This window comes from Castanea sativa, chromosome 2, assembly GCF_040712315.1.
Source record: "Castanea sativa cultivar Marrone di Chiusa Pesio chromosome 2, ASM4071231v1".
Classification (NCBI taxonomy): Eukaryota; Viridiplantae; Streptophyta; class Magnoliopsida; order Fagales; family Fagaceae; genus Castanea; species Castanea sativa.
Window position 1 is genome coordinate 50,813,177 of NC_134014.1, and position 14,579 is coordinate 50,827,755.

The 14,579-nt window shown below is 35.3% G+C and overlaps 1 protein-coding gene across 1 annotated transcript; it reads right to left on the reverse strand.

The window, feature by feature from the left end:
* Positions 1 to 14,109, reverse strand: LOC142624174 (calmodulin-binding transcription activator 3-like). The gene is made up of 14 exons (XM_075797703.1): positions 14,086 to 14,109; positions 13,907 to 14,041; positions 12,790 to 12,909; positions 8,326 to 8,441; positions 8,095 to 8,183; positions 6,482 to 6,524; positions 5,520 to 5,721; positions 5,233 to 5,346; positions 4,794 to 5,107; positions 3,011 to 3,568; positions 2,178 to 2,872; positions 1,238 to 1,817; positions 769 to 1,089; positions 1 to 238 (listed from the first exon to the last, which is right to left on the reverse strand). The coding sequence occupies exons 2-14, from the start codon at positions 13,944 to 13,946 to the stop codon at positions 128 to 130; spliced, it is 3,303 nt and encodes a 1,100-aa protein (XP_075653818.1). The 5' UTR covers positions 13,947 to 14,041; positions 14,086 to 14,109; the 3' UTR covers positions 1 to 127.
* Between the last annotated feature and the right edge of the window lie 470 nt (positions 14,110 to 14,579).

Sequence of the window (14,579 nt, forward strand, 5' to 3'; positions counted from 1 at the left end):
TTTTGTTAAATGAATTAGTAGGATTTTTTTTATTATTTATACAAGAATTTTTAGCAAACCCAATTTGATAATACCACTCCTGCCACTAATAACAATATTTTACAAGAGAAGAGAATGAACCAGAGGTTCAGGCTGAAGGCATGTAAGTGTCATCCTCCAAGAATGCATCAAAATCAATCATTTCATCATTATAATCAGCCGTTTCTTCTGAACTGCTTGGAACTCCATCACCAACAACCTGCAAAATCAACAGGAGTGTACAGAAAGACTTTGAATATAAAACCAATTAGAAGAAGTATATTACAATATACCAACAAACTCCATCCTATGTTAGTGATCCATTGAAGATGAGCTCCCAAGTCGACAACATGCTGCGCGCCTACTACTATTGGGTAACAAGTGATAATACATTTTCAGGGTTAATGGCATATATAGTCAACACAAGCATTGTATAACAAGTACTTCAATATTTTGAGATTCTAGATAATATTTTTCCAGCTTAGAGTTCAACCTGGTCCATCCATCCTAGGTTCTCATTGGACTAATAAGTACTAATCTGACCAAAAGAATGTGAACAGGAGGCATTGCAAAACTCACTATGCTAAAAGTCCCCATGGACTGATAAAATGAGTTAATCCAGAACTATTACAGTTAAAAGGAACACAGATTATGTTCCAAAAGGAAACACAATGGAAAGATATTGTTACATGAAAGATTGAGAAGAAAAAATTTAGAGAAAGAAAGGAGAAAATCAAAACAATAAAGTACCTTGGATCCCTGAATATCAGTCACAACGTTCAGCAGCCTACGATATTGATCTCTTGCATCCGGATACTGAGCCATGGACTTCACCCTAGCAAGCGCTTTTTGCAGCCTCTGCTCAGTTTGCTTTCTACCTTCTTTCAGGAAATCATAGTCATCCTCTGAAGATTTATCTTGCATTCTGTGGCCCTCGGTAAGTGCTTCAGATTTAAATCCACGCAAACCACTTCCTTTTCGTCTCCAACGCAAAATAATCTTCTCTATAATTCCTACTGACCAGGTAAACTTTTTATAGTTCTTCCTGACCTGGTGGCCTCTTACATGGGCCTTTCATTATGAAAGTTAATAGTTAGATTTCATGAACAGGGCTCAACTGAGGGAAAAAGATAGTAAAATAAATACCAGGAAGAATAACTGCTAAGAGTAAAACAGAAGCCAATAAATCAAGCATACAAAAGCAATAATGGCAATGCACCTGAATTTTAACAATTCGCTGCCTGATTATCAAAAATTCTCTTCTACCCTTCCAGCTGCGGAACTTATTTTGGATCCGTATTGCAGCAGCATGCACAGGCAGATCATGTTGTCCTGATTTGTTTGTCTTAAGAGCAAGAAGTGAAAGAGCTTGTTCATCTGACATTCCAAATGTATCATCACCATACTCTTTTAACTGCTTTTTATTAAAGGACTCCACCCTGAAAACTTGATAAATACGAGCAAAAGCTTGGCTAGCATTACAGACAGCAGCTAGTGAATCCTTCAATGATAATCCATATGGTAAATCCCCATCACTGACTGGAGTTGCACTTCGTTCTGAAACTTTTTGTACTGCTTTAGCCCCAGAAATCTCTGCAGCATCGCCTTCCCCGGTGTCCAACTTAAGAGATGAAAGGTGGGTACTCAGATGAGATTCTGCAAGATAACCAGCAATTCCTTTGTGTCCTTTGGCAGAAGCTAGGTCAGCAGCTGTTCTGCCTGAAGGATATTTGGGACTTGGATCAGTTAATGCACCAGGAGCCGCACCAAGAGAGACAAGGGAAACAACCGTCCGCTCTCTGATAAAGAAAGTTCAAACAAGAAGTTAACAGGAAGGAGAAGAAAAGGAAAAAGTTAAAAGCGATTATTAGAATTTGACAAGAAGTTCAAGGGAACACTTGCTGTTCAGGTGTATCCTGGTCAGGTAAGCCATTCATTAACCTAAACCAGGTTTATATGGAATTTAATTTTCCTCTCATAGAGAAGGTTTTAATGACATACATAGTTTTCCCACAATATCTACACATGAAATAAGTGTTTTCCCTTCTCCTTTGAGATTCAGCCTAGAATGTAGTGCCTTCTACACTGGAAGCAGAGGAAAGAATAGGCTAAGGCAAAGCCTACTACAAAGAAGCAAGAAAGAAATCTTAAGTGCTCACCTGCCACAAGACGCCGCCCAATGAAGTGCAGTCCATCCATTCACATCACGGAAATTGACACTAACACCTGCAATAATTGTTGGTTCTAGGGCCCAATCATAGCCAAGAGCAGCTGCAAAATGCAGTACACCTTGGCCATCCTCATCTACAACAGAAGGGCCTTTTCCATCTTCTGCAGCTTTCTGCACGAGCCATACATGCAGTTTCTCTTTCAGTAGCTTTTCAAGAAGCTTGTCCTGTACTTCTTCAGGTGAGAAATCCTTCTCAGAAGCAAGCTTTAACATTTGATCCCATTCATCGTTGTCCCCTTCTAGCAATGAACTGATTTTACTGCTTACTTGGGATTTCTCCCTTCCAATGACAGAATCAGTAGACAGAGCACCGGCAGAGGTCAGAGACAAAAAAATTTTAAATCGCATACGAAGATTGTCATTTGTGTTGCCGCTATTATCCATAATATCCATATCTTTAATAAGGCTGACTCGGTACTCAAATTCTCGCACTTCACTACACGCTACCCTATTGGAACATGTCACATAAAAAGGAACCCTTGAAGCCTTATGTACTGGAGTATGACATCGTATAACACCGTCTGCTATAACCTCAGCTGGAACTTCCACTTCCCCAAACATACAGGACCACATGCAATTTTCTATTTCTTGCTGACTCTTCAAGAACCTTCCAGTAATCAGGACCTGTATAGGTTTTGGGAAAAAAAAAATGAAAAACAACCAGACCAAGTAAAATGATAAATAAGACGACAAACAGATGACGCATTTGAAAGCTTAGTTGATATAACTGCATTACAGAAGAAAGATTAAATCCTAGAATACCTTAACTTCTGAGCCCTCGAATGCCCAATTTGGTGAGAAATCAATAATACTGAAAAGCTGGTCCTGGGATAGAGAGGGACCGAGAGTATAGTTATCCAAGTGCACTTGAGGAGAAATATTGGACTCATCAGCCCTATTTTCACTTTCAACAGTATCCCAATAGACCTCAGAACTGGACTGCGTATGTGACTCATTTACATCTCCAAGTTCCTTGCTCATCCATCGATTGAAACTGTCAAGCTTCTTCAGATTTTCTTCCATTAGAGAGCCATCTAACCCAGTTTTCTTTATAGTGAAGGAGGAGTTGGTTTTTCCCTCTAGGGCCATATTAATCTCTGGATTTGATTTCAGATAATATCCATGATCTGCATCTGAAAGCTGTACTTGAAGGTTACTTTGCATAGCATCATTATCTTGCTTATCAGTCTTTGGAAGGAAAGGCTCCCGAGAATTGAGTAGTTTGACCCAATTACCATCTTGTTCATTAAACCTTGAATTGACACCATACACTGATTCTGCATGCACATTCTGATCCAAGTGCCATTTGCCTTCAGAAGCCTGAACACAAATAGTTGGATTTGACAAGGAAACAGCTTATGGCCCTATAAACTCTTAAACCAACATATAAAGAATTATTTACTCTGCTAGATAGTAAAAATGGAACTACCACATGTACAACAAAAATTTAGGAATTTAAGTCACCAGCAAGAAACTTTCAGTCTGCAATTACAACTTGATTATTAACTAATAGCAGCTACACCCTTGCCTCAATGTCATATATTCCAAAAGAGACACATAGTAAAGACTTCAAGATTATAAGATTTTCAAGTAATCAACCTCAGCATGTTTAAACTTAAGTAAATTGGGAAGCATAACAACCAAATGATTCAATTTTGTAATAGGTAAGATACCGATGCCAAATTTTAATGTGCATCATTATCTATTCTTTGATAAATTTCACTATGACAGGTCCTAAAAATTGATGCAGGAAGTGCAAAGTAGTATTCATTTTTGATAGCTAAAACTATATATATAATTTGGTCTTTGACAATTTTGGAGTCAATTGTAATTTTGTCATTTTTTTTTTCTTTCTATCCTAGTAGTTAATTAGGTTATTAGTATTTTAATTTATTAGGATTTCCCAAGTCAATTAGAATTAGGGTTTCCAATGTCAGTTAAAATTAGTGTTTAGTAACCTATATAAGCAAAGAATTATACTCCTAGGAAGGGGGATTATTTTGATGAATAAAATTGAAATTGTCACAATAGTTTGGTGGCGACACTAGCCAACCCTTGGTGTTGACTCCTAGGTTTTCTATCTTTATTTTCCTTGTTCTTTAATTTCTGTTGCATTGTTTTGGTTTGTCCTGTGTCAAAAATGTACCAGCAAAATCAGTATTACTTGCATTGACAACAATTTGTTGTTGGAAGTATCTAAAAAGAAAGAACCTAGAAAATGTCGTCAATAAATATGTTGTAATCATAATATTCCAAGCAATAACGTGAAATGCATCATACCATATTTCAATTGAAACTCCCTTATCCAGCTTGTAACATAAAATAAAATGATTTTCCAAACATACTAAGCTCCTCAAAAACTACCATGATGAAGTGCTAACCATTTCAACACTATTTTAGCGAAAACAAACATACATTATACCAATGCTACATAATATATTGCTTACAACAAGTGGGGGAGTGGGGTTCAAACCTAGGTTCTCTCCATGAGGGAGACCAGGCATTAGCACTTGGCACACACTATAAATAGTAAATAACCCTGTACCTGCCATTCTTTTTGGGTGGCCTGAGAGTGACTTCCAATCTCCCTCTTCTCACCTAAGTTGCTAGTGAAATGCTGCCCCAGTATTGGATTTTCTTGTTTAGAAAGGATTCCAGTGGTATCAGGTTTTGTTTCCAGAAATGATGGCTCAAAAGTCACCGCTTGAGTGCCAGAAGTACCATTTCCCAAGTCATCCTCCCACAATGGAAAATCGAGGATTTTTAGTGCAGCATTGTTGCCGTCTTTCACCTTATCTGCTTGAGTAAGTGAAGTAAAATCCACTCCCGATATGGTTGGAAATTTTCCTTGATAATCATCTGTTAATTGTTTAGAGTATTACAATGAAATTTATATGCCATGTCAGATTACAATCAGGGATATTAATATCCCTTAATATATTAGTGACGCAAAATAGATTGAAAAATAAAGCAAACAACTTTACCTGAAATTGGTCCAGGAAAATAAGGTTCGGTGAGTCTGGCATTAATCTTCTCCACCATGGGCTGTTGTAATTCAAAGAGAGGATGGAATCCAGAACTTGTTTGGTAATTACAGGCTGCACATATCCCATTGAGTTGCAGAAATGTAATTAAACAATATTTAGAATATGCTGAAAATGAACAATCATGGGATAGATCATCCTCAAACATGTATAAAATCTTCTTTGTGAAGTAACATTAGCAGCTTATAGTTAAAACAAAAACTGAGGCGTAAAAACAACAAACCTACCTGATTCAGCATCCTCATATTCTGATGCCTGAGCACTACTATTGAGGCTTGTTGTATCTGTATTTTGTGAAGTTATTTGGTTATTATACGGATGAATACAAGTGGACCCAGAGCTATCTATCTCAGAATTGAGTTCAGTTTCTTGGGAATAGGGAACAGCTTCTTCAGTCTCTCTAATGCGGTTACAACTTGTCCTATTGCCCTGATCAAGTTGGAAAACGTTGAAAGAATATAAACTTAATGTACAAATATTTTTAATGTAAATAAAGATTTAAGGAATTGTACACAAAACCCCCTACAGAAATATGGAACCCCATGAAGTTTTGAGTTTTAACACTTAACCTCCCTGGGCATTTTTAGTATTACACAAAACCCTTACAGTATTGTTTTATGTGAAAATGTAACTATGTTACACTCAAAACCTTAAAGGGATTCCGTGTTTTAAGGGAAAACAATAGGAGGGTTTTGTATATATTTCCCAAAATTTTAGTAAGGAACAGAAGTAATTAGGAGATTAAAATCTGTTTCCAAACAATATACAAGGGGCATCAAAGCTGAACTTAAGTAATAATGAGCATACAACACAAAAAAATAGCAAATATGACTAAAACTGCATGAGCATCGTACAAGCAGGGGAAGTGCCATTAGAGATAGAGCTCATTGGCAACCAAGGTTCAGAATATTATTTGGTATTACCTATAAACCTCTTGTTATTGAAAAGCTAAGAGTCACTAGTAGTGAAAGTTCAAAAAATAACACCATACCACACAAATACCACAACCACCACCATGGATCAAAGAAGCAGTGAAATGGGAAAAATTAGATTATATCTTTCTTAGAAGAATCATTTAAATACTAGGGAGATAGTGAAGTTAATAATGCCACAAAGGATTATATTATTCACAGTTTACCCATTTATGACTTTATGGGTATACAAAATAAAGGGTAAAAAAAAGAGTTACCTTTACTTCCCGATAGTGGACAAGCACTATGTGTGAGAGCTCCCTGCAGTAGTAGTGAATTAGGTAAGCAACAGAAGAGAAACCCAAACCAAAAGCCATTTCAAATATAGAAACTATAAGAAACAGAAGTGGCAATTATTTAAGCAAGCCTTATGGCATTTTGAATCAATAAGAATACCAGTGGCACAAGACTGGTTGATCACTAGAAGTGGAAATATTGAGAATTCATTCACATGCCTACAAGCTGAAGACCATTGACATAAATCCATGTTGGGCGAAAAGTAGAGAAGACTTAAAAGATAGAAAATAAATAGTAACATGGCTAGAGGCTTGGCAATGCTAGAATATCTTCTCTGGATTCTGCAACAAATGAGTGGAAAGTCAAAAGGAAAAACAGAAAACAAAGTGGAAAATTGTCGATTGTCAATTGTCGTAGTCAAAATTTGTTAACTGTGTCTGGACTCAATACAGATTGTAGGATTTCTTGAGTGTTTTTTTTTCTCCAAGTGTCAGGAAGACATCCTTTCTTGTTTCCTACTTTTAGAGAGCATAGAGGATTTCTAGGGTGGAGATCTTGTTGTTTTTGCATCTCATTCTCTTGCAGCTTCCAATGTTTTGACTTCCCCTTGCATGTGAAGAAGAATCCAATTTGCTGCTCAAAGCACAGCTTCTAGTTATGTCTATGGGTAGGTATGGCTCTGGGGTTTTTTCAGAAACTGTGGTTGATTATGGTAGTAGTTGGTTCTCTAATTTATTAGGAATTTTTACAATTTTGCTTAATTTCCAGCTTTACTTTATTAGTGTTTTGATTTATTTTGAGTGATTTGGAGCCTAATTAATTGGAAATGGAAACAATCCACTAGATGTTAAGTTTGTATACTTGCACAATCAGAGGGTCTAATGGAGATTTTATTTGAAGCAAACAATTGATTGACTTTCTTATTGCTCACTTGATTTCTCTACTTGCACATCCGTTTTCCATCCCAAACGGCATTAGACATAAAAAGAGAAAAGGGAAAAAAATAGTTATCATGGAAGCAGGTATAGTTTGTCTGCTTGTGTTTTATGTGTACATGTGGTATGAGAGAGAAAGGGCTTGTTTGGATTGAGGGAGAGGGAGGGGGAGTAAAGTAGAATAGTTAAATGAGCCTCAATCCAAACAAGCCAAAAGAGAGTACAGCAGCGAACCTTACAATTTTTTGTTCACTGAATAAACAATTCATTGCAAGGCCAGAAAAAGAATAACAAAAAAAATCCTCATCAGATTCCCCCAAATTAGGAAAAAAATTCTCAAAATAAATGCAAAAAACAGTTCTATAAATTTTTAAAAAATAAAACTTTAGTCTCTCAAATACTTATGTCAGAGTTTAAACATAAGCCAAAAAGTGTGAAACTAAAACAAGCCATAATATTCTAAGATCAATTGAGTGAATATTCCATTATCTTTTAAGTATTCATCAAAAATCAGGACAAAGAAGATTAATTATTACATCATCTAGTTTGTTACAAGACACAGATACTTACATACAGAAGATAGACTGATAGAGCAAAATGCTAAAATTCAAACAAAAAATTTTGCTTAACACCACGCAAATAATTCTTCAGATACTCACTCTTCAAGTAACCAATAACTGCGTCTTTGAAAATTTTCATTGTCTTCTCCATGGGCATAGTAGCAGTGCAACACATCAATGCTTCCAGCCTGAAAGGAAGTACAATTTTCTCTACACAGTTAATCAGGAAACACACAGAATCCTTTAACATATATCACACCCTAAATGTCAATGAACCATAACCCTAAGATTTAGTAAACAGCAAACAAAACCATGATGTCTAGTGCCTACCTTGAGCCTCTCATGAGCTTCCTTCACCGTCTTTCCATCCTTTTTCTTCCTCCAATTATGGCCATCTTTTCTGAAGTATCTCAGAACCTTCCGATCGAAAAGAAAAAGTGAACCATCTGAAATTGGAAATGCATTTTATGTGAATATATGTTCTAAAGTATACTTTAAACAAATTAAGAAAAAAAAGTGTTCAAAAAGCGCCTTATTTTTTTGAGTAGGCCTTAAAATATACCTAAAGCTACAACAACAAAAAAATGTTGATTTTTATGAGCTAACATAATCTATGTTGTAATCGTGGAAGATACCATCAAGTAAAGCTTGAGATTAGCGGAAGAACACCCACATAAACAATTAAATCAAACATCCACACAAGACAACAAAATTTAACATGATTTGTGACTCCATGCCTACATCCATGTCATGCCAACCAAAATCTATTATCATCAATAAGGTTTACTATTGAAGGAACGCAATGCCCAAAAATTTGAGGACATTGAGAGACCTATAGATTTGTTGAAGTCTTTGCTAGCTAAGACTTTACTTGAGTGGTCTCGTATTTGGGGTTTTACGCATTGTATTTTCATGTCTAATTTCCTTAATTCTATTAGCTCTTCCAATTGATTTGATTGTATTCATTTCAAGTGCAGTGAGTTTACTATTGTAAACACATTGTACTTTCCCTATCAATAAACCTATCAAAAAAAATCAATAAGGATTACTATTGTTTTTTTGATAAGTATCAATAAGGATTACTAATACTTGACTAACATTCACAAACCACGTCGTCATAAACTTAAACACAAACCCTCACCTACATAAACCAACCCTCCCATTACACCAAAGTCAAGACTCAATCCCAACTCACAAACTTAATACCATCACGAACTCAAAACTTATTACACTTAAATTACACACAACTCACATAGGCAAGCATTTTCAACCCCAAAAGCTACTATGCATCTTTTAGCTTCCAAAGATACCACATTATGCATATGTTTCAATGCAGCATATTTTTTCCATAATAGCAATGCCTATATATAAAGATCCATTGTGATTATTACTCTCTTCTTAGAAATATGAAATTACAAACCTTATATAGGAATGATTGGACCTCCTTCATTCCCTACTTTTCAATGAGGAATTCCAAAATTTGGAATTTGAGATAACTTGCATTGTTCAACATGTGCTTCTAGCTCTCTAAAACACCCATATAGGCAACAAAGGAGACTCAAGCTCATTAAAAAAACCCGGAAAATAGAGGGAACTAAATTATAAGTGATGAGGAGATATCACCTTGGGGAGACTCAAATTGAGATGCTAATATAACATATAGTAACATTATTTAACCCAAAAAATGTAAGCCAATGGATTTGGGCCAAATTATATTATATTAACCACTTACTCTTGTCATTATTATGTGGGATTCACTACTTAACTAATCACACAACTCACACGTGAATATTACAGCTTTGTTTGAATAGCTTATTTTTTACCAACTTATTTTACTATTCAGCTTATTTTTGCTACTATTTATAAGTCTCATTGCACTTTTTAGTACTACTCATGGGTCCTACTGTACTATTTCAGCTAACTTTTACCCTTATTTAAAATACTTTCAGCAAAAAGTTTTTAGTTTCAGCAAAATAAGCGGATCCCAAATAGACTCTACAACTCCCTTCTAGCAAATTACTTATGGTAACAAATTGGTTAGTCTCTCTCTTGAACGAACTTAACGACCCAACTGTCTTGCGTTACCATCAAGTCTAATGCAATAGAGTGTCATTTACTTAATTTTGGGTGAAGCAAACCTAATTGTCTTCCTTGCACAACTATGGGAGCCACCAACATGCACAATCACCTTGACTCAACACTAGTAGAGCCTTTTACTCAATCATGGCTAGAGATAACATGGGAGTCTTTCATTCACTTGCTAGGACCCACTAACAAACACTAGCCCAATCAAACCATCAGCTTTAATACCACTTGTTGAGAAGACTCAAATTGGGAAGTTAATATAACACATAGAGACGTCATTTAATCCAAAGGCTTTAGCCAATGAATTTTGCCTAATTATGTTATATTAACTACTCACTCTTGTCATTATTATCCAATGTGGTACTTCACTACTTAACTAATCGCACAACTCACACATGAATATTTCAACAATAAGGATAACTAAGAAGAGAGATATTTCAACAACAACAGGATGTTCTGAACAAGCCATAAGAACTTAAAGGTGAAACAAATAAATAATGTGCTGCAATTCTTTCAAAACTGAACAAGTGAAACGAGAAACAAACTCCAGAGGAATGAATGAGAAATCACAAATAAACACCATACTTCAGGCCTAGGTCTAAAACCAGCATTTATCATGATAGGTTTTTTCAAGACTATGGCTTACACATGTCAAATAAACAAATAAGTTGTGAAAATTATGTCTAAAGTAAATACATTTCCAATTTTAATTGTTATAGGCAATGGGCAATTAGGCAATTGTTAATAAAATGTACACCGTAGATGATACTACAGAATATGAGTTGATAGAAGGAAACCAATTTGCATATCTCAGACTTATTTAATCTATATTCTGACAGTGTGGGAGGGTAATATTAGTTTTGATTTAATTGTTGATTGAGTAATGCTGAGATATGTGAAATGATCATGAAAGAAAGGTTACAAAACTACCCATCATGCTAAGACACTTTTTTTTTGGGTGGAAGGGGGGTAGAAGTGGTGGGGCTAGAACAGTAAGGAAAGTTCACCAAACTAGCATGATGGCATCGCATGTTACCGTAGTTCAGATAAGAGATTAGGCTCAGAAATATAGAATTATAATCACTTAAAGCAGTTGCAAAAGGAACCTGATCTCAGCTACAAAAAAAGGGACTTTTTTTTTTTTTTTTGCAGTCCACAGGATCACGCAAATAGGTGCAGAAACAGAAGGTTAAAGCTTTTTTTTTTTTTTTTTGATAAGTAACAAAGATTTATTGATATAAAAAAAAGAGCCACCCAAGTACACAGGGAGTATACAGGGGTGTACATATCAAATACAAAAATTACATGAATCAAGTAAATCCAAAATTGAAGAAAAAGGTTGGTTTCTCCACACTGAGAACCAGTCCAATAAGGTTTTGAAAAATAGAAGCTTGAGATCAGTCATAGAATGCTCATTGTCTTCAAAACACCTACTATTTCTTTTCTTCCAAATAGACCACATCAAACAATGAGGAACAAAAATCCATATATCTCCATTATGATGGCGACCAAATCGACCTTGCCAGCAAGCAAGAAGCTCAACAACAGACATTGGCATAACCCAACAAACTCCAAATAAAACCAAAAACCATATCCCACAACTCCAAAGCAACCGAACAATGAAGGAACAGATGGTCAACAGTTTCACTATTACACTTGCACCTATAACACCAATCCAAAATGCATACCTTTCTTTTCCAGAGGAGGTTAAAGCTTGTGTAAAACTCTCCAGAGGACTATCATTTTTTATATATAAGTCCTGTAATAAATTACTTATCCAAAAAAAAAAAAATCTCTAGAGGACTTCCCAAAAAATAAGAAAAATGTAAAGTTCTTCTGGACCAAGCCAATAATGTTATCAAGATAGCAATAGTTATTTAGTATAAGTAATTTCTCAAAATTATTATGTGCCATATCAAACAAATCCACTACAGTTAAGAAGAGAAAATGTATTTCTAATTCAACAATAGGGCATTCTGAACAAGCCACAAGAACTTGGATGTGGAACAAATCAACAATGCTTCAATTCTTTCAGAACATAACAAGTGAAAGAAGAAACAAAATCCCGACAAATGATTAACCACAAATCAATACCATATGTAGTAGAATCAATTCAAACAAATTTTTTTATTCATTTGTTGAGCAATGAGATGCCACATAGCTTAGGAAGTAAAGCCTGTGCCAACATACTTCAGGACTGGATCTGAAACCAGCATTCACCATAAAGGTTTCACGAAGACTATCAGTTACACATATCCAAAAAAAAAAAAAATCATAAGTTGGGAAAAGAATGTCTGGTGCAAAAAGAACTATCAATTTTAATTGTTGTAATCAACAAGAAAATTGGACATAGTAAGTAGCAGAAGAATGAGAAAATAGATTTCATTCATATGAAGTCTGCAACAGAATGTTCCAGAGAAACTGATAACTGTAGTGATGGAACATGTAGTATAAATTTTATCAGAGAATGTGATACCAAAGAACTGATTAGCCTGACAAATGTTGAGGAATTATCATCAATTAAACCAGTTGCAACAGAAACTTGATCTCAGCTATATAACAGCGAGGGGTATGAAATAAGAAAATCAAAAGGTTCATCCAGAAATCTGAGTCAATAATATCAATGAGATAGCTGTCTATATCTGGTATAAGTAACTTCTAACTATCGTTCCTGATATCAAACAAAAGCAATGCAGTTAAGGGTCATACTTGGTGGCATGTTCGCAGGTTCTGGAGCAATACGAAAGTTCTTATAGTTTCGAAGTATTTCACAAATTTCTGCTGGACGTAGCCATCGACTTTGTGCTTCTATGAGTATTTGCTCAATATCTGCATTCCACCAAATTATAGCCATCAAAAATCTGTATTGTTAATTGTATCCTTGGGAAACATCAAAGTATGGCCGGCTTCAAACTAACAAGTATAAATGCTTTTACACAAATAGTTACTTAAACCATCAAATCAATGCAAATGCATCTTCCATTTATATCAAAATAACTAATCTAGGGCCCTGTAAGAAAGGGTCAAAACTTTCATGGACTACTATAACATGTGTAAACTGCTTCCCTAGCATGGTGCTAGTGCCAAAGAAAAATTTTCAATCCGCATATGCCAAGTATATGCACGTTTATTATTCAGCAGGAATTTTAAACGAGCAAGTGACTGAAATTTTTTTGAATCTAAGTTGGGGTATGGACTATGGACATTCATATATAGATTATTTAAGCAGATAGACAACTCATCTCCTCCTCAAAATTTAACTTCTTTCCTTTTGACTACAAAAAAATACTCATCATTTAGTATACAAGATTAGTTACTGATCACAATCGCGTCATCTGCACAGTTCCAACTTAGTGTCTTTCACCGTGGACAACCCAATCAAGACTAAACTAGTTCAAGATTATCTCTAAGCTCAGATAGCTCAGTATTGAGCATTGCTCTAGCATTGATATTTAGCCGAGCCAAAAAAATTTGGAACTAAAACTTGGTTGTTGTTGCTCTAGCATTGATAAGTAACACTCCCTTGTTCTCTAGTGTAGAAAAGTGAAAACTTTCACACTACACAGATATAACCCCCAATAAATCTCAACTCATTAATAAACCCAGCACATGACTGCCACCTATAAATAGTTAACAATCGAAATTCAAAATCTAAAATCTAAAGTTCTCCAAAACACCAAAGTACAAGCATTTCTATAGTGAATCACATAATAACAAGCAAAACCCATGAAAAGTATACATCAAATAAAATTTAAACAAAAACAAAAACACTTAAAACCCCACAATTCTACTTTGGAAAAAAAAAAAAAAAAAAAAAAAAACCCACCTAGTTGGTTACCAAGAACGTAGCGCCTGCTTTCCGCCATGAACTCTTTCTGGGTCACTCAGCCACAACTCATTACACACAAAAAACCAGTCTTCACAAATACTACTATTACTAACAGATACACAACTCTTTGAATTGAAAAGGGGATAAGGTGTATGTATAAAAGTAGTTTGTCTGATTTGAAAAGGGCGTAGAGAGTTGAATTGAAAAGAGAAAGCGCGTTTGGGTTTGATTGACAAAAGATTGTGTCAACAATTTTGACAAGTTTAAGATTCTAGTAGAGAGAAGTGTGAGGGAAAGAGAGATTTGAGAGAGTATAGAATTTTTAGAAAGGAACCTACGGAGGAAATAGGAGCTGGCTGCCGAAGTGGAATTTAGACAGTACTAAAATAAATTATAAAAAAGAGTAAAAAAACGACAACATAAGCAAAACAAGTTCCATATTTCCTACGTGTGAAAATAATATATGGTTCAGTTCAGTTGAGTAAATAAAAAGAAAGAAAAAAACAAGATGAAAAAGAAAGTAAAGTCAATGTGACAATGTCTTTTCCGGTCTACTTGACGTGACGTGAAACCCGGGCTGGATATTTCCAGGTAATGCGAAAAAAAAAAAAAAATTCTACTTTACGCGTTTTAAAGCCCTTAAACTTCGTGGGCATACACTGCTGCACTA